Source organism: Pangasianodon hypophthalmus, chromosome 19, assembly GCF_027358585.1.
Source record: "Pangasianodon hypophthalmus isolate fPanHyp1 chromosome 19, fPanHyp1.pri, whole genome shotgun sequence".
NCBI classification, from domain to species: Eukaryota; Metazoa; Chordata; class Actinopteri; order Siluriformes; family Pangasiidae; genus Pangasianodon; species Pangasianodon hypophthalmus.
This window is the reverse complement of record NC_069728.1, coordinates 16,439,869-16,461,017: the sequence shown is the minus strand read 5'-3', so window position 1 is coordinate 16,461,017 and position 21,149 is coordinate 16,439,869. Positions and strand designations below refer to the sequence as shown.

General features: G+C 38.3%; 1 protein-coding gene across 2 annotated transcripts in view; it reads right to left on the bottom strand.

Annotated features, from left to right (window-relative positions):
• The window catches only part of fam184ab (family with sequence similarity 184 member Ab), a 117,943-nt gene that overhangs the window by 39,932 nt on the left and 56,862 nt on the right, over positions 1-21,149 (bottom strand). For both annotated transcript variants that reach the window (XM_034313817.2, XM_034313818.2), the window contains exons 6-10: positions 20,055-20,240; positions 12,899-13,021; positions 8,192-8,353; positions 5,923-6,044; positions 649-799 (exon numbers count right to left, since the gene is read on the bottom strand). In XM_034313817.2, coding sequence (XP_034169708.1) covers positions 649-799; positions 5,923-6,044; positions 8,192-8,353; positions 12,899-13,021; positions 20,055-20,240 — 744 coding nt within the window. The remainder of the gene's footprint in view (positions 1-648; positions 800-5,922; positions 6,045-8,191; positions 8,354-12,898; positions 13,022-20,054; positions 20,241-21,149) is intronic.

The following is a 21,149-nucleotide window of genomic DNA, read 5'->3' as shown; positions in this document are numbered from 1 at the left end:
CCACTCAATGCAAGACACACAGTGTATAAATAGGTCATGAACACAGGTGTAATCACTTATTCATTACCCATTCATTCTCTGTGACTTCTCCTTGACCATGTCCCTCCTCAACAGTTATCTATATTGTAGTTAAACCTAGGAAAATATGGCTTTTTATTCCATTTCTGAGCACCAAATGTGGTTGAATGGGAGATGAATGTGGAATTCATAAGAGAGGAGGTTTCCAGGACCAATGAGCAACATTGGTCCAATTGGTCCAAGGAATTTACTGGAGCCAATCATTTGCATTTGTCAGTTTACTGTGTTATATTTAATTTGCGTATTTGCTTGTCGCTCTGTTTCTGTATCGCTTACTGCTGCTGCTGGAATTGCAGCTCTGTGTTCTGCAGTCATAGAAAATAAAAGTTACCTGTTGCTTGCTGTTGTAAACTTCGTGTAAGGTTACTACTTTGCTGTAAAACTATGATCTTTGTGCATGGCTGACTATTTCATACAGCTCACTTCCATTTCATCATCCACACACGGCCTTACTGTTGATTAGATGTCCTTCTGCAGTGTGGCCTGAAACCGAGCCTCTCAGCAGACAGTGTGAATAAATCTTGGATGCCTGGTGTGTGTGTGTGTGTGTGTAAGCCTTATGTTCTTCACCTGCTCCAGCAAGTCCTCCACTTTCCTCTGCCAGCTCTCTCGCGCACTGCCCAGCTCCTGCTCTTTGGCCTGAGCAAGCTGTGTGAGTGCTGCCCTCTTGTCCTCCTCATGTTCCTCTCGCAGCTCCTCGCGCAGCTTCTTACACTCCTGTCTGCACACACACACACACACACACACACACACACACACAAATATGAACACTCCAGTATGTAGTTACACACTTACTTGCAGCTTTGTTACATTTTTAAAAGGAGTTTAGATTATTTGGAATTATAGCTAAATCCAATAGCAGATGTTATGAACTAAACATATTAGTCCTAATATTCAAGTATGCTATATAAGGCCAAACCTCCATCATGGATCACATGGATACAGACCATTTACACTATAGATAACGTATATATATATTAGTGAGAGGAATAAGCCCTAATCACTTATTTCAATGTATAAGACCAATACATTTTTTCTCTCCCAATATTATATTTATTTTCACATTAAAAGTGCTTTATAAATATTACTGGAAGATATTCATCAGGAGGTGATTGACATCTAGAATGGACAGTGTTAGGCACAGAGAGGCGCCAGAGAACTTTTGCACCATTAGACGATATAAGCCATAGTTTACTATCAGTGACTGTGTAAAGTTTAACGGTGAAAAATGTAACTTAAAAGTGCAGGCTGTTGCGTTCATGTACAGTAATTCTGTCTCATCCTGTGTCACCAGCTGTATTACAATGATTATATAATGGATCTTCATTGACATTTGGATCAATGTACGGCTGCTGTTTCTAGCAGATGTTTCACCTGTGGCTTGCTTGTACTGTGTAGTTCCAGTTATTACTGCACTGGTGTTTATCTCACAGCATTGTGACTACTGTAGGCGGGGCATGTAGATCTGTGTGTGAGGAGTATGCTCGTGTTCTGTGGATATATGGTGGAAAATTATTTAATAGTATACAAGATTAATGGGGTGAGACAGTAAAGCCAATTTAGGGTGTTAAATGTATAAATATTGTAAGTATTATGTAAAGAGTTTGTATATTTTTTACGGTGTGTGTCTGTCTTGCAAAACACACAAATGTATAACGCAGAACCACTGTTGATTTCAAATCAATGTGAAGCTAATTAAGTATGCTTATGTACATATAAACTGTCACTTTTAGTAGGCACTATGTGTTCTTCCAGCATGAGGAGAGGGTGCGTGGGCATAATAAGGGCACACTGGCCCATCTCAGTCTTTACTGTATGCATTGGCTCCAATTCTCATCTTCTCAGCTTTGCATAAGTCTGTGTGTCCGTGATCATGCTGTCACCACACTACAACTCTTAGCATTGACTTCCTTTTGTAAAGCGCCATATTATTATAAGATTTATTTGATTTAATTTAATTGATTACCAATTACCAATTGAATGGATTACCAATCCATTGCCCTTATATCTAATTTGAAAAGGCGATACTGTGAATCTGCATGAGCTGTTACATGAGCAAACAGATGGACAGAATGATGAGAGATGAGAGAAATCAGCACCACTGTGCATTTATAATAAAAGCCACCTTCTGCTCCTGCACTGTGGAGCCTGCAGTTGATCATTAAAGGCTGGTAATGGAGGCAGACGTGCCCTGGGCCCTCTATAGCGCTGCCATGTGACTACAGGTGAAATAAACATCCCCGAGGAGGTTAATTGCCATGTGACATAATAGCAGGACACCAGAGATTCTGGTTTGTAACGCAGTCTGAAAATACCACCAAACTACAGTTGAATCCCAGCGCACCATGGTGGTCGTTTAGTGGTGAAATTTTCTTAATTGCTAGCTGACTGAAAATGGTGGGTTAAATGAGAGCATGGACAACTCACTGGGGCTCTGAAAGCACTGCAGCAGTGGTGTGTGGGTGCAGACATGGTGACGAGGGAGGGAAGGTGCTTATCAGAGAGATTTCTCTCGGGAATACACTGTGAAACAAAAAGTCATTACTGTGGACTCCAGATCTCACACTCACAGCCGAGCAGGTGGTTTGTGTGCTCCCTTAAAGCAGCACAACACACACAGCAGCCCATCACACAAAGGATTTGGTGGTTTCTAGTGTGTGAAAAACACTACCCTGTAATGTAATGTAAACACACTGGTTGATGCACCAAGACCAGGACATCTCTTTATTAATGTTGGCTAACTTTAGATCACTCATATTTAGCTTGTGGTTATTAATTTTTCTTCAAAAAAGTAATTGTTGAACCATATTTGGGCATGCAATGTGAATGGATGCAAGTGCATATGGACAATGGAAAGATGCCTTTCGTCACCGCTACTCGGCTGCTGCTTGTAATTTAATATAATGCATAAAGTTAAAAACCAGCACAACTTTTCTTGCTGCACTGACACAGCACTTCTCACTGCTCGCTATCCCACAATCCCTTGCACTTATTTTTCCTACTCCCCATTGGAAATGAATGGGAGTGTAATAGCTTAGTTTTCTGATCCACTATAGAAAATTGAAAAAATATTCATGTCACTATTCACGTGATTCACTGACCCTCAATCATGAGAGACCAGACTGATGATGTCGCTTTTCAGTCCATCTCCTGTCTAATCATTAATAAGTGGAGGGAATTAAAAGCGCTTACTGTGATTTAAAGACTTATCCGCTTAAAGATGCTAGCATTACTAAATTGGCTGTGTAATTGTGATCAATAATCTTGATTTCAGTATGGACCAAAATAATCGTTCTCATCAATTGACTCATTATCATCCAGCCCAATGAGACATGAGAGCTTGCACTGTTCACTTCTTCAATTCTGTTATTTACTTGAATCATTTCCTGAGGAAGAAAAAAAAAGAAGAAATGAGCTAAAGTAAATAAAGACCATTTGGAATAAAACCAGGACTTGTGAAGGATGATGGTGCATGGCAGGATTAGACCCGTGCTTAGAAGAGATGTAGCGATTTCTCAGCAAATCCTTACTATATTGTATTAAGACTTTAACGGATTTGGAAAGCTAATTCACAACTTTTTTTTCCTGTGCATGAATAAGTTTCTCATCAGTAGTAGGCTCTTAACTGCCCTATTATAGCACTGGGTCATTGAGATTCAAAAGTTTATTCACCATTTGACATTCCTTACAGCCTGTAAGGTTTCAAGGCTCCCACATCTCAATCCCATGCTCTCTCCAGCTCATTAGCGGCTCATCGCCTGAGCATTAACGAGCTCCACCACAGATCCTGACACATTCGGTGAAAAATGTACTGCCCAAATTTCAGACGCAGTAATATACTGGCAAAAATCCTAGCAGTGGTGATGTCTATACACTGTATACACGCCACACTATTATTTCAGGATAACTCAGGATTAAAACCTGAGGCCACACTAAACTCAAAAACTAGAACACTGTGATCAATTATTATTCCTCAGACCCAGGAGGTTTCAGTCAGAACCTTGACGCATGGCCCCTGAATATTATCGATCTATAAGACAGCGCTGTGATTTCTTGAGAGGTTTATAAATACATAAACATTTGAGTTTCAGCCACAAGTTTAGTTTCGCTCGGCTGTAGTGGTTGCTGTAAACTGCACACACCGTCTCATAACACAAAATTATTAAACAGGCCAATGTGTTAAACTCTTAAAAACTTCTGCACACATCCCCAAATATAGCAGATGACACCCACGGGTGGGAAAATTACTAGCAGAATACATGTACATATTTATCATCTTTTTCATTCAAGGAAAAGAAGGTTCAGGAGGCTGTTAATATAACAGTCACCAGCATTTTATTTATTTATTTATTTTTACTTCATGCATCCATCAACCAGAGAACAAAAAACTCTACTTCCTATAGACTTTCACAAAAGAAAACCTTTCATTTCAACTGTAAAAAACAATACACAACCAGGGAGGTGTGATACAGCCTGATGTGAAGTAGTATTATTATCCTTTTATTATATAATTATTATTAAGTGTTATTCCACTTATACCATTGCAATGTTCCAACAATTATAATGTATAATTTATTAATGAAGGAATGAAGGTGCACTTTTTAACATTTATAGTCAGATAGTTATAGTTAGCTATATATAGGAACGTCCACATGATACAAATTAGGTCCTATTTTCACTTGTGTTATAGCAGCTATAAATAGTCTTTCCCTCTCCTTTTTTCTCTCTCCTGCTCTCAAAAAAAAAACAAAAAAAAAACACAGAGCTTGTCATTTTACAGAGAAACCAGAAAGCATAAACTCTGTACACTCCGTAAAGTGTAAGAGTTTCTGTGCCAGGAAACTTTACAAAGCACCATAACTGCTACAAAGCGCTGAAACTCTAGGCTCCTTCCATAAATGATACATGAATTTACATCTGCTAACAAAAAACTTTACCACATCAACAATAACAGGTTTTTCTTTCTTAAATAATAATTCTTTTTTAAAAGTCTGTTTATTTTTAGCCTTAAATCATGTCTGCCATACAACTCCCTTAGTATGAGCTGTTACTATCGAAAAAAATAACATATAAACCTGTTGCTCATGTTACAGCTGGAAATACTGTCCGAGCTGCTGTTATACAAAAATAATGCACACCTTCTGACCAATCAGATTCGAGAATTCAAACCTGCTGTGGTATACTTTTGTTTAATAGCAACACACTCCAATTGATTCATACATCAAGCACCTTGACTCACGTGAAATGAGGACATGGCATGGCTGTTTTTATTATGAAGTATTTTAACTAGGCATGTTAATTAGCTTGAACGTTGCGAGACGAACTTTCACAAATGCAAAGGGAAACTGTGACTAAACTGAGGAGAACACAGTACAGTACAGTGCAAAAAGTGTTATATAACTCTAACGCTAGCAAACATGCAGCCACTTTGCATTTAAACATTAGCGAAAATGAAGACGAGGTGAAAGAACATCGCTAATAGTCTAAATGTTAGCCAAAGACATTATCAGGAGAGGATAAATACTGCAGCTACATAAAGTCGTCCCTCAGAAGGATTCAAGTACCCACTTATTTTCTTTTAATTCACTTTATTATAATGTCAGTTAAATTATGAATTAAACGTCAGAATTAAATTATGTTACTACTTTTTAAATTGGACTGGGCAAATAGCCGGTGATCTAGCGAATGAATTTATTATTTAATCACCTCGGTCATGTGAAAACATGTCATATATAAAGCAAGTAAGTAAAGCAAGCACCCTACTGTGAACAGCTACACACACTCACACACAGTCACTCTCTTTGACACACACACACACACATGTAAACCCACACAGCCACCTACCTGAGTGTTTCGGTCCATTTCAGCTCCAGCTCCAGGGCCATTTTGTCCATTTTGAGCTTCTCATCCTCTTTAGTGGAGATGAGTTTGGCATGGTGTTGTTGCTTCTGAGTTTCCATCTCTCCCTGTTGAGAGCAATACAGAGTGAAGAAGTGGTGAGGCGCTGAAAAAAGAACTTTATAAACCCTGTTCACAACCACCAATCATCACAGAACACACACACACACACACACACACACACACATCTTTGCTTTTTTTGTGATTATGAGGACATTTGGTCTTTTTTGGTTCTAACAAATGGCTAAGTATCTACAGACACACACAAACAGAAGTATGTGCATATACAAAAACACACACACGTGCACACACACACACACACACACACACACACACACATAAAAATACAGTTTTTTTTTTTTTTGCAAGGAGCAGACGACAAATGGTTAAATACACACAAACCGTTAAATATGCACACGTGCGCACACATGCAGACACACACACACATTTTGCCTCTTTTAGTTTTTCAAATAAAAGCTGTAAAAAACAATTTCTTGTGAGGACCAAGTGACTGTGATGACATTTCGTCTGATTAGGTCCTCACAAAGGGCTAAATGCATGTCCATACACACACACACACACACACACACACACACACACACACACAACCATCTTTTGGATAAAAGCTGTAAAAACCTATATATATTTGTGAGGAATGGATGATTATGAAGTGCTAAGTACATGTAAACAGACAGACAGACAGGCACACACATGCATGCACCACGCACACACACACACACGCACACACACACACGCACACGCGCACACGCACACACGCACACACGCACACAAACACAAAGCCATCTTTTGGAGAAAAGCTGTAAAAACACAGTATTGTTTGTGAGGACCGGATGACTGTGAGGACATTTGGTCTTTTTAGGTCCTCATAAAAACATAAAGACATGCACGCACACACACACACACACACACACACACACACACACACACACACAGAGCACTATACAAGGTCAGAGTGAGAGCATGTTCTGCCGGTCAAGGGAATGAACAGTTTCAGTGTCAGAGTCTTGCTCTAATGAAGTGTCAGTATCACTGCTCCTCATTGGTGCCCAAAACGCTGAGATCCATAATTCATCACAGCACCTGTCACACGTCCCACTCCACTGATCTCATTACAGATGTCATCAGCATCACTATTCATGGGGAAATGAGGACATGACTGACAGCCAGACTACACTTCAGAGCAGATATTAACGCACCCCGCCCTCAACCTTGGCCGTGAATGACTTTTCCTCTCTTTCTCTGCGCTGTAAAAGGTCTGTCCAAACAACACCAAAGTTACTGGATGAAAAAAAATCCATATGGGCGTGTTTCTTAATATCGTAGAAGGCACTAACAAATAAAATAGCAACGTCTCTACACTTTTACACTCATTAAAAATGCACAAATATGTCCCCATGTCCTTGAGCACGCCGAAAAAATCGCTAACATTAGCTAACATTAGCCAGCTGGATAGCTAACTGCTAGTAAATAGCCTGCATGTGTTACAGGTAGATCAGAATTCGATTTCGATTTGCATCATCATTTTCTCAGTGATTTATTTAAAAGTAGACAAGCCTTGGGAATTAATGTAAAAATCGAATGATTTTTATTCATCACTAACATTAGCTAGGTAGGTAGCTAATTTAGCATGCAGGATTTGTGCACTTTCTGTGTACGAGGTCGTCGCGTAATCTTGGACATGATTGGTCCAAATGATCGATAACATTAACTGAGCTCATACTTAACACTTCTGGTATAAATTTTATACAGAAGTATTTAGAAAGTCTCTGATAAAAAAAATTATAATTATTATAATAATTAAAATATGATTTTCAGTGGAGTCCAAGATTTCTTTTGAAATATAATTCAAAGTTAATTTTTTTAGTTTAAATTTCATCAACATAGCAGTTGTTCTAATAGTTTCCTACATTACCCACAATGCAGTTTGACCCGCTGACACTGATGCAGTGGGAATTAGCCTTCACTTTATTTCTACCTGATGCAGCTGCACTTTAGTGTTTGTCCAGCTCTCTCACCTCGTCGTCTATACACTCTTCTCAAACAGATCGGCTTCCAAAGCTTTAATGTTCATGCTAATACCACCGTCATCTCGCAGATCACTGACTAGCCGAGTACAACTGCGTCGTATAGCTGCGTTGCATTCTGTAACTTTGAGTCCAGCGTTTGGAAAATGGTGAGTGAGAAAAGCTCTGACCTGAAGTGCTGCGAGGAGATTGGTGGTCTCTCTCAGTCTGGCCCGTGTGGCATCTAGCTCTTCCAGAAGCTTCTCCTGAGCCTCCTTCAGGCTGGAGATGTGTCCCTTAGCTGAGCCCAGGCCCTGCTCTCCTTCCTTCACCATCTCCTGAAGATGGTTCACCTAGCAAAGAGAGAGAGAGAGAGAGAGAGAGAGAGAGAGAGCTTAAAGATCCATATTATAGTTGAGCGCAAAAGTTTGCACACCCTTAGGTCAAAATAAATCAGACCACAAGGTGTCAAGTTTGAAAGATGTTTCTTTTTCATCACAAAGAGAAACAATGGTCCTACAGTATACTGTGATGGATAAATAAGTATTTGGACACTTCTGTTTTGTTTTTGTTATTGAACATACATCCAGTGCATATATCCATTTAAAATTTACACACATAGTGTCTTTTGACTCCTGAGTATGTATTCATAAGCATATACAAATATATTTTTAAAAAAAACTAAACTGATAAGGAAAAACAAAATCAGTATTCAGACAGTATATTATATTAAAAGTTTACATAACAATAAATCAGGTTCTATATATAAAGCCTGCAAAAACTCATGCATGTTGCACCCGGTGTCATTATACAAGAGGCTGCCGCTGCTTGGGAAGATTTCACACAATAAGTCGCAATTAACTTAATAAACTGAATCTGGGGAGAAAACAGACATTTCAACAAAACAATGACCACAAACATACGGCCAGAATAAGTCAAGAAGGCCTTGCATGGCCTAGCCTCCTGACTTCAATCCCATTTATAATTTATGGAGAAGTTTGAAATTGTGAGTCCATCAATGGGACCCTCGTAACCTTGGGGAATTGAAGATGATTTGACAAGTGGAATGAACCAAGGTTGAACAAAAACGCTGCAAAGAGCTAATTACTTCTTACTTAAAGCTGTAATTGCCAACAACGGCTTTGCAACAAAGTGCTTTTTTCCCCTAACAATTTCATCTTAAACATATATTTGCTTATGCTTATTAATACGTACTTCGTTGTTCATATTTATAAGTACAAAGCCAAAAGACATTTGAAGTTGATATATGTACTGGAGGTATATTAAATAACAAAAACTAAAGTGTCTGAATACTTATTTCCCCTCACTCCATGTTAAGGTATTAAATCATGAAGCAAACTTTTGCATTCGACAGCATGGTGTCACTTTAACTTCATTAGCCTTGCACCTGGCCCCTCTATTCCTATCAGGCTCTTATAATGAAAAGAAGGGAGGAACGATGACACAATAGCTTTAAATGAGGAGCCAGAGAACAATAAAGACTCGATGCCAAAGTGGAGTCCTTGTCCCGCAGCAGTGGTGGGACTTTGTGCGACACGCAGCCAGCTCTGAGAGCAGAGAACCCATTAAAACAGCAAGAGTAATGAGACGCAAAACACACAGCGCTGAAATTAATCACTCTGAAATGGGCCCAGCTCGTCCGCCCACCAGAGAGCTACAGAGCTCTGGAGCTCGACTCCGAGAACAGCACGAGGCACAGAGCCTTGGAGAATCACGAACGAAAACAAGGAGCACAGCCAGCTCAAATTCACCAATTCAGGTTTGATGTAGTAGAACATTAAGAGTTTATTCAAGCCTGTCTTTCTTCATATAGTCACATCTGTTATGATCTTTTTTAAACAGTGTTCTGCCGATTCTTATGACTGATAAACAAAGGAGAACGACAGCTAGTTAGGCAAGCCGAAATCCAGAAAAAGGGAGAAATGATGCTAAATTACGAATGCCTTCTGACACTTTTCACATGGAAGAGTATTATTATGAGTGTCACCCACATAGATAGTTCTGTCAGAAGATAACAGCACTGTCACACAGATCACTAACACTGAGCTAGATGAAAAAAAAAAATACTATGACCGCATATTTCCACACATTTCATTTATTTCTTTTTTGCTAGTCCTGAGAGTAAAATTGTACTTTTACCTCTTCTTGTGATAAATAAACCAGAGTCCAGTTATTTAAGGCCATGGTAAGCTAGCAGTTCATCTGGGTCACATTTTAGTCAATAACAGCACTTATACCACAGCCCTGTTGCATTCTCAAATCTGATTGGTCAGAAGGTTTTGATTAACTTTAATACATTATCATATCTATAGTAACAACTCATTCACTGGAACTTGTATGGCGGACGATCTACATAATCTAAGGCTAAAAATGTGTGTTGGTTTTTAAACAAAGAAAAATGTATAATTGTTGACATGGTGAAGTTTCCAAAAAAAATTATTTATTTCAAATTTATGAAAGGAGTCTTCAGTGTCAACGTTTTGCAATGGTAAGTTATCCACCAAGGGAAAGTCTTCAGGATGGAGGAGTTTGCTCTTTTGCGGTTTTTCTGTAACATGACAAGCTGCATTTATCTTATTAACTTCAAGAGAGAGAGAGAGAGAGAGAGAGAGAGAGAGAGAGAAGCCGTGAGAAAATGACTGTTTATCGATGCTAACTTGTTTTGCAGATGTTCCACAACATTAGTTCGAAGTTTGCTTCTTTAAATTTGTACTGGAGTTAATATTGTTATGAAATAACCGAAGCTTATAGCCAGTAGCTTAGCAAACTAACTGCATGCCCAAATCATCACACACTCCAGCTAAACAGAATTGACCATGAAATGGACCAAAAAATGGACAAAATCACACATCATATTGCACAGGTTAAAAAAAAAAAGTCAGGGTGGTTTTCCTCCGCTACAGCATCAGACTCAGACAGGAGGCGTGGCCTAAAGTCTGAAGTCTGAAGTACACAAATATATTTGAACTGCTTTGAATAAAAATGTAGTTACAATCTGATTTGTAGATCTTTTTAATACAGATTTATTCTATAATTTATGAAGCAATCCACTAGGCTTGGTCTTAATGAGTCAAACATAGTTAGCCGTGTAGGTCCAGGGTAAAACTACAGAACCAACCTTAATAAAATAAAAATAACCTGGTTCATTGACTACACTGCAAAAAAAATTATATCTTAAATAAAAAATATAGTGTATATTTGCAAATTCAACTAATATTTCATTTTATTGTTGCTTTTAAACAAATAGAAGATTATTAAGCCTATTTCTGATGTCAAGCTTGAAGTTGTCTTATTCTATGGTATGATTCTTTATTTCTAGAAAGAAACAAATTATCTGCCAATAGAATAAGATAAACTTAAGCTATTTAATGTGTCTGGAAATAGGCTTAATGGTCTGTGAAATATTAGATAACTTTTCCTCTATTCATGATATCTTCATTTACTAAGATATCATTTTTGCAGTGTGCAGAAAGATGAGAAATTGTGCCAACTTCAATTATGGCCAAATTGTGCCTTTAAAAGTCTTTCAGAAGGATATCTTTAACATTTGGAGGGGTGGTAAAGCTTTTGTAGTGGTCTTTATGGGACAGGTTACTACGACATGACAGAATGATGATTAAACCCGTGGTGAGCATCTATAGGGATGAGCGATCAGGCTGTGAATCAGTAAATGAGTTTCGTGAAAGGCTGTACAATAAATCATATTAAAGCCATGATCTCTATTCATTTCTCAGTGCAATGCAATTCAGGAGCAGCGTCGATTCATAAAACAGAGCACCACTATTCGGAATGCTATGTCGGAAAGCTGTGAATGAATTTTAAAATGTCTCAAATGTCTGGTTGTAGTGACAAGCAACACATTTGTTCTAAACAAATGTTTAATATTACACTGTATATACAAACGTTTGTGGACACCTGACCTTAACACTCATATGTGCTTTCTGAACATTTAATTCCGGATTTATTCCCCTTTGCTGTTATAATAAGCTCCACTCTTCTGGGAAGCTTTTCCACTAGATTTTGGAGCGTGGCTGTTTGTGCTCATTTAGCTACAAGAGCTTTAGTGAGATCAGGTACTGATGTTACAGAAGGTGAGGAGGTCTGGGGTGCAGTCAGTGTTCCAGTTCATCCCAAAGGTGTTCAGTGGGGTTGAGGTCAGGGCTCTGTGCAGGACACTCCAGTTCTTCCACTCCAACCTTCACACACCATGTCTTCATGGAGCTCGCTTTGTGCACAGGGGCATTGTCATGCTGGAACAGGTTTGGGCCTCTTAGTTCCAGTGAAGGGAAACTGTAATGCTACAGCATACACAGACGTCCTATACAATTCCATGCTTCCAACTTTGTGGCAACAGTTTGGGGAAGAACCACATATGGGTGTGATGGTCAGGTGTCCACAAACGTTTGGCCACATAGTGTACGTTCTCAATATTAAATTCTCAACTACTAAACAAAGAAAGACTAAATGTGTAAAATGCATGTGCACAAAACTTGTCGCATTTCACACAGAGCATGTTTATCAAGACTGATTTTTGCGCACAAGTGGATTATGAATTGCTCTTGACAGGAGCAGAATTTCATACACAATAGCAAGAATTTAATACATATACAGTAAACATTGTTCCTTACAAAATTGCTCAGAGAATCCTGAGTGAGAATTGTGATCTCTGTTCTAAGCAAAAAAAATTCATGATTCTCAAAAATTGCACAAGGTTTTTGAAGTGTTTTTATTGATGCAGTGTTGTATTTAAACTCCCCGAATTATCCTCCACTATACGGATAAGTGCACATACACACCAAGTTTACACTCTCTGTTCATATCATATTGTGACTTCAAGGTGTGAAAGAATCAGAGGGAGGAATTGGAGATGCTCTCACCTCGCTGTTGGCCATGTTGAGCTTGGTGGTGAGCTCCTCTCTCAGGCTGTCCAGCTGTTCCCGCAGACGGTTCTTCTGCTCCTCCAGTGAACTGCGCTCCATCTCGAACTGCTGCTCCATCTCCTGATGAAAGACACACAACAACACAATGAGAAAATGGCCCGCATGTCACAGTAAGGACACTCTCAAGTCTGCTCGATTGAATACTGGGGAAACCTCCTCCTAATGATGCATACTGAAGGCATTTACCAAATTTTCTGGAGGCTCAAAAAAAAGAGACAAACTTTCGTCAAAACATTGAGGCTTAGAGACATCATGGCATACTCCTTTTTTGTAGGAGTTACAAAAAAAGTCCAGATTTTTTGAAGACACAATTGTCGAAGTGCTTAATATATTTTCATGAAATCTTTTTATTACAGTTTACAGCTGCGTCTTGTGACTAGATTAATATTTGTATAACGGGAAGGTTAAGCATCTTTCAGTGCAATATTAGAAAAAAAGGAAACATAACTATAAATTATGGATGCTCTGTGAAATATTCGCATGGAAGAGTATTATTATGTGTCACCCACGCAGATATTTTTGTGGCTGGATGACGGTGTTAATGTCGCATGCATCGCCAACGCTGAGTCTGATTTAAAAAAAAACAGAAAAGAAAAAAAGAAAACAGGCTGAACATAGTGTCACAGCACAGCATCTGCCGCAATAAGAGGTGGTGTTATAAAATCTGAGACACAGCTTAATTATGGACTGATGAATGCAGTGTAAACCCAAATCACCTGTGTAATTATAGTAAATGTTTATCTGTGTACGGAAGCACAGTTGTAATTCATAATTACAATCATTATCAAAAATGACAAATATTGCAAATGACAGGCTTTAATTCAGATTTGCATGGTGCTGTAAATGTGCAGTTGCCACGCCGAGTGTCAGGATGATCGATCGGAAATCGCACTGAAGTGCTGTGTAATGGAGGCTGTTGGCACTCAGAGTGCACTGCTGCTCAAAACTGCGCTTTATAATTTCACATTTAGCTCTCGGAATGATCACACGACTTTATCATATTCACAACTTTGGAAATCTTCGAGAGGCCGTTTCTAAAAAACGCATGTGCCGTTTGTCAAACGAGGTTTATGGCATGTGCTTTCTATGCAAATATGCATGCACACACATCTTAAAAGCATAAATAATAAACGAGGCCTTCTACATATAAAATATTTCACTTGTCGAAGAGGGAAAGATATATATATAAGAGAAAGAGAGAGAGAGAGAGACCCTGAGTAAGACTGCTAAATAACTGATAGTGTTTAGAGCTGTTCACCGACTACAGCTGGCGAGTGTGCATAATTCACCGTCCCAAACTTCCAAGCAGACAAATATGCAAATATGACCTCATGCATGATTAAGAGGGCTACATCTATCGCTGCAGTGTGATGAAATCAAAGCCGAGCTTTTGGTCTACAACAAAAATCAAATGTACGCAATGTTCCATTTACCCCAAAAGTAACTGGTGTACCAACATCATGTCTTGACATTTGCTAACTTTGCTTCCCACAAAAATACTAGTGTATGTCCATAGACACAATGGCACAACAAACAAATGATAAAATGTGATTTATTTTTAACTGCAATGTGCAGACAGGTTTCGACTTACACTTTTTAAAAAGCAATCTGCTCCATGACCATATTATGTTGAACATAATAATAAACTGTCCACAAATATATTGAAAGATGTATTCTGTTGAATAACTGCATAACTGTGAATCATACAGTAATAACTACAATCTCAGAAAAAAAAAAAGGGTACTAAACTGTACCATTCCTTGTCGCTGGGGTGGTACCCTTACCTTTTGTACCTTTAATATGTGTTTCATCTTTCATCTAATATGCATCTTTTATCAAAATACACAAATGAGGTTTTATTCATATTGATAGACCACATCAGCAGGTCTGAGTGACATCACTGAAGAACTGGATGTGGATTAAAACGTCCATTACTTGTTAGCTAGATTAGCATTGGACCTCCAGTGTAAAACCTATCGTAGATTAATCATTGTATTCATGATACAGAGAAAATTGGACCAGTTTTTAATTTTTGCCAAACTACTGCTGGAAGCTTCCCCTACAGAGACTGTATATATTTGTGAGTTGTTTGGATACAGTTGTGTGCTATTCCAAAAAAAATGAAGTGTTCTCCCTTGGTTTTGAAGAGTGCCTCCAAGCGTTGGATGGAGCTGACAAGCCGTCAGTGCTTGGGGGAAGAAAGGAAAGTGATGAAGAACAGGAGAAACTCCAAGTCTAAAATAGCCGTTGTCATCATGTTGTTTTTCTATGACTTGGCGCTCAGCTCTAACGTAATCCCTTCTCCTTCATTATTCATCCACCCTTCAATTTTTCTCTCGCCATTTCCATTCCTGAGCGCGGCGGCTGATAAGCCCAAAGCGGCTCCGCGCTAATGTGATTCAGCCCTTTAGTGTCGCAGCTGCTTCAGCGTCCTGTCCTCTGGCTCTGTCCCTGAGGATAGGTCCCAGCAAAAAGGGCAAAAAGGGCTGCAGGATACCCAGGTGCAGCATCGGAGAAAATCAGCCGTGCCTGCATAAAGGCCTGCCTCAGGGACTGCAAGGAGACATGTTGACAGTGGAGACACAGAGAGCACAACATCCGAGACTCACTGTGATTTGGACAAGAAAAAGGAGTAGAAACAGACGAATAAAAATAGATTTGAGATTTATGAATATTTGCCTTACTCCTTGTGAAACAACCATTGACGGTTGTTACCAGTTATTGCAAAACAAAGTTCTATTCTTACCATGGTGCAAAATCCTGCAACTGTGATTTCTGCTGGTTTTAATGCTTAATGCTGAAGGAAAAGTCTAATATGTGGTAAAGTTTGATCATTAAATGTATGGTTTAGCCAAAAATGAAATACCCCAGAAGTAGTTCATCAGCCAAGACATTTGGTGGCAGTTTACTTCTGTAGCGTAGTTGTAGATCATGCAGACTGAACTGGAACTATTTTTATCTTCGTCATTTTGTCCATAACAGTGTCAGAAAGCACATACTCAAGTCTTTTTGTGAAACTAAATAACTCGATGCAAGTGTGTCAGCTGGTAGCTCTAAGCTTTCCTTACTTGTTACATACATTAGTCTCAAAGCTTCAGTGCAAAACTAAGGAAGCAAACTTTGGACACCAAACAGTTCTTGGCTGTTCATCTACCCTTGATGTACATTTGCTATTTGGCTGATCCACTCCTCCAAGCCAAATCGATTTCAAAATAATAAGTCTGAGTCCAAGAAAAAACATTCTCTTGGCTGTGAAACACTGTTTGAAAAATCGTTTCTCACAGGTTCTTTGGATGATTAACAGTTCTAAAGGGATTCTACTTAAAACTTTCCTGGAAGGAAAATCTTTTACGTAGAAACATTAAAACGTTTCCCATCAGGGAAAGAAGAAGGTTCTCTATCTTAGCTCGGTCTGGTGTCTTTCTCTTTCTCATTTTATTATCATTATAATAAACAATCTGATTGTATATTATAAAATAAACCTATCTGTGTTAACTTATAGACAAATGACCTTGTTTTGCACAACAGCGTTGCATAACGTAAAACTACGTTAAATATAGCTACATAATAATGTTAGATATAATTAATTAACACATAAAAAATATGGTTTTATAAGATATTCTAGGTATTATTATTATTATTATTATCATTATTGTAACCCTGACTGACTTATTAACAGTGTCTAGCAGCTAATAAGTTGTTGAAAAAATGTCTTTGAGTATCATCATATGATACAGATTTATTATTTAGATTTAGGCCCTGATTTACTAAAAGTTTGCAAACTACCTGGCATGCAAGAAAAAACATGCAAGCTGATTTTCTAACAGGATCTGTGAAGGACTGTGAAATGAGCAAAACAACATTCACTCTCAGGTTTTGCAAACTTGCCTTTATGAATGCAACTGTGGGTTGAGGCTGTGGCTGTGTGTGTGTGTATATATATATATATATATATATATATATATATATATATATATATAAAAAACATCTGAAAAGTGACTTTCTAAGCCTGAAAGTAATTGTGCAAACTGGTACGAATGAAAGGCAGGTATTAAATTTGTGGAAGCCCATTTCCGTCGACAAAATTATACCATTCATTGAATTTTAATAATGAGAATACTTTTTCATAATTACATGCAGTGAAAAGATTTTCACTTCATACATACTATATACACACAACATAGACATTTTAAATATTTTTTTAACTGCCTTTAATTAATGTTATACTTGTCTAATTATGCATGTGTAACAAGTTTTCTTTTCAGTTTTACTAATCCAGGAGTCTCTCAGAGATGTGAACTCAGCTAAACGCAAAAATCTTACTTATATATTTTGTACATGACGTAAATAACAGTATTTTTCTTTGCGTAACTCACCTACTATCTGCGCACACAATTTCTTCCACTGCACTCGCAAATTACAGTGCGTTATTTGGGATCTTAATAAATCAGATCATTTAATTCCCTCTTACTCACCACATTCTCTCAGTCTACGTGTGATATTAAATGGCTAATGGATGAAACAGTATGTGGAGGTTTTGGAGTGTGACGGGCGGCTGTTTGTTGGCAGGAACACAGTCGACAGAGATAGATGACAGATTGTGTGTTGGCTGAGCCAATCATGCATGGCTTTGTGGGCTTACATTTCATATGCTTTCAGTCGAAAATATCACAACAGACAAGCTAGTTGTGTCATTTTGTAGCTTCTGGGCTCATCCCTGCAGACGACAAGAGAAACGGATGTGGTGTGTCAGGCAGAGTGCTGAAGGAATGTAAAGGTGTGTGTCAGCATGAAGAGGACATCTCGGATTAGGGCAGGAAGAAGAACTAGGATGTCTAATGAAGCGTGGGTTCGGGACAGATACATTGCTTCTTAGAACTGGGAGGCTTCGTGGAGCTTGAGCAGCTGGACTCAAGCGTACAGAACATACTCACACTAGCAAAAACTCTTTTAAAGGGCACACTGTAGTGTCAGTCAGGTCTGCTCAGGAAGTCGCCAACTGTGATCCATGTCACTGAGTAGGTGCACACATCCAAAATAAATAAGCAAGGCAAGAAAACCGGCAATGAACCAGTCACACTTATGGAACAACCCTTAGTCCAAATACTGTATCAGGGATATGACCAATTAAACGTATATGTGGCCAGGCTGTTTCTACCCCACTGTTATCCGTCAATCCAGCAAATTTATATAGCATTATACAATATCATTAAAAACTATAGAATTATTATATAAGGAATAACACAAGAAAGACTGTGCAATTATATGAAAATCCACGCCGGGGTGGTGTGATATGGCGCAACACAAAGAGGAGTGCCGCTACCACTTCAAAGTGGATTATTTTCATATAAACACAGTCTGTCGTGTGTTATTCTGCTTATACTACAGCAATTTGCCAATGATTACAATGTTTACTTTATTAATATACAACACATTGTGCATTTTAATGGTTTATAGTTAAGATTTAATGCTGTGGAACGTGAGAGAAAAGTTCACTTACGCTATAGCAATGATAAACATCATTCCCTCACCCGCAACGCCTAATCGCTCACTGTCTCTCTTTCAAAAAAAACGCAGCTTGTCATTTTACTGAGAAACTGGAAATTGTAAACTCCTCTATCCTGAAGTCTATCCCGTGTTACCTACACCCGAGATTCCTTCCGTAAAAATGTCAAAAAAATTTCTCCTAACAAAAAACATCACTACAGCAACACTTCTACAATATATATTAATTAGATATTAAGCTACTCCTTATATATTAAATAACTAATTTCTAATTTGTTATAAAAATAATGCACACCTTGTGACCGATCAGATTCGATTATTCAACCATGCTGGATAATGCAGTTATAAAAGGCATGTATCCAATAGTGAAACTTACTCTGATAAGCATCTCTCTTCAGGTATCTGACTAAACGTATCTCTACAGGTTAGGAACCCTTGGGTTGAGATCCAGCAGCTCTGAGGAGTGAAAGCTTATTGTTCAATTAAACAAGGGGCTGCTAGGACACAAACCATCCGCAAAAAAAAATCAATAAAGCCAATCAGATGGAAACGAGTGTCAGTTCATGAGGCTGCAGGATGTGAGAGCGAGACAATGAATTGCTGTGTGTGTTTCTGATGTCAAAACACTAACCTCGCCTAACAAGGTCTAATAATAGAACATCCAACGTGAGACGACAACAACAATAGAGCGTGGGACTACGCCACAGCCTCCTCTCTGTCACATAGCTGCTCTTCTCCCTCTCTCCTTATCTCTCGCTCTCTCACTCTCTCCTTTACAAACAGCGTGACAAGATGATAACACGCTTCGTGTGCCGACATGGAAAGAGATGCACTTCCATTTTCATTTTTCAGCTAATGACATTCCACTTGTGTATCCTCGTAACGCTGTTTCCATCCAGCACTGATCGAACCCAAACACTCGGAGCGATTTATAGCACAATTTATAACACGATACGGCTGCAAAAGAAAGTATTTGAATGGTTTAAATAATATTAAGCCTAATGTTATACCGGTAGAGACAGAACAAACATTACCAGTAGCAACATTTAATGCTTGAGTACCCCAGAATGTTTAAAATAAAAAAATAAAAAAAAAAAGTCAAATGGTTTTACATTTCTTAGGCTTCCTGAGGTTCACATAAAAATCTGATAGTAAAACAATAATAAATTAGAACAGTATTACAGGTTTAGTCAAAAAAAAAAGAATAACTGAAAGAAATGATTAAATATTTGCTCACATTAAAGATACACATTTTGTTCACTGTTATACCCAATTAAATAATTTTAAGCATCCAAATAAAATATGCCATAAATTACATGCACACGTTCAGAGCTGTTTTAATAATATAAGGGTCAGAAACTTATGTTAGGCACCGAAAGGTAGAAAATGAGATTTTCTGCTTTTGAAATGATAATTTTTTTACTTCCTGTAGTAATATCCTAATACCTTAGCGGATGTCTGTGTGTGTGCCCTTCACAGTATTAATTCAATAGCAACAACTACACAGGAGTTCATTCCTTACTTTCCCCTTTTCTCAGTGTGTGTGTGTGTGTGTGTGTGTGTGTGTGTGTGATGAAAGTGCACTCACGGCCAGCAGTCTGTTCTTCTCTTTCTCGGCAGAGCTCTGGGTGTTCTCCAGGGCAGCCCGGTGTTTTTTGGACAGCTCCTCCAGCGCGCGGCTCTGCGTCTCTCTGAAGTGAGAGGTTTCCTCCTCGTATCTGTTCCGCAGGTTCATCAGCTCCTTCTCACAGGCTTGCTTCTCCTCCCGAAGATTCTGCACGGGGACAGAACAGCGGGAGGACGTGTTGAACTCGGTAATAACATCAGCAGGAAAAAACTTCCACACTTAAGACTGAACAGTAGTAAGTGAGTTAATCTGATTTCAGAAATTACCAGAATTTTCAGGTGCTTATGTAAGACGCATACTATGTAAGGAATAGAAGGAATAGAAGGAATACCTGGAGGTGTGCTGTTGTAGAAAAATAACCAACGCTGGGGTGCTGTGATGCCATAAACAACCCCAAAGTTATTTATTTTTCTATAACAGCATGTGTTTCTTTCCTCTAATACCACAGCTGGTATACAATTCATGTTTTAGTTATTAAAAAACAACACACACTTTTGAATCATCTGTGAAACAAGTTCCTGTTATCACTTATGCTACACCAGCTATAGCAGTCATTTCCTCACCAGCCTCTCAAATTCCACTGTCCTGAAGACTGATGTTACAACTCACTGGAGTTGTAACACAACTTAATGGAGACTCCTTCCATTAAGGTTAAATAAACATATCCTTGCAGAAAGCTTCACCGTATGATTAACGATTATATATCTTTGTTAAATAACATTTTTAAAATTAAAAATAAAATAAATTTTAAAATAAAAGTTTAAAATAACGTATGGTTTTACAATATGTGATGCATCCACCATACAAGTCCCTGTGGATTAGCTGTTACTATAGAAACGATAAGAAAATTAATCAACACCTTCTGACCAATCAGATTCGAGTATTCAACAGTGTTGTTTAATACTAACTACTTCCAAGCTAGACGACTTGATATAAAAAGTAAAGGCTATACCACCTCGTCTACTAGTTAAACTATTACTCATGTAGCTTCGGATTTTTTTCCTTTATATCCCATAATACAAAAAAGTCAACTGAATTATTGACAAAATCAGATTT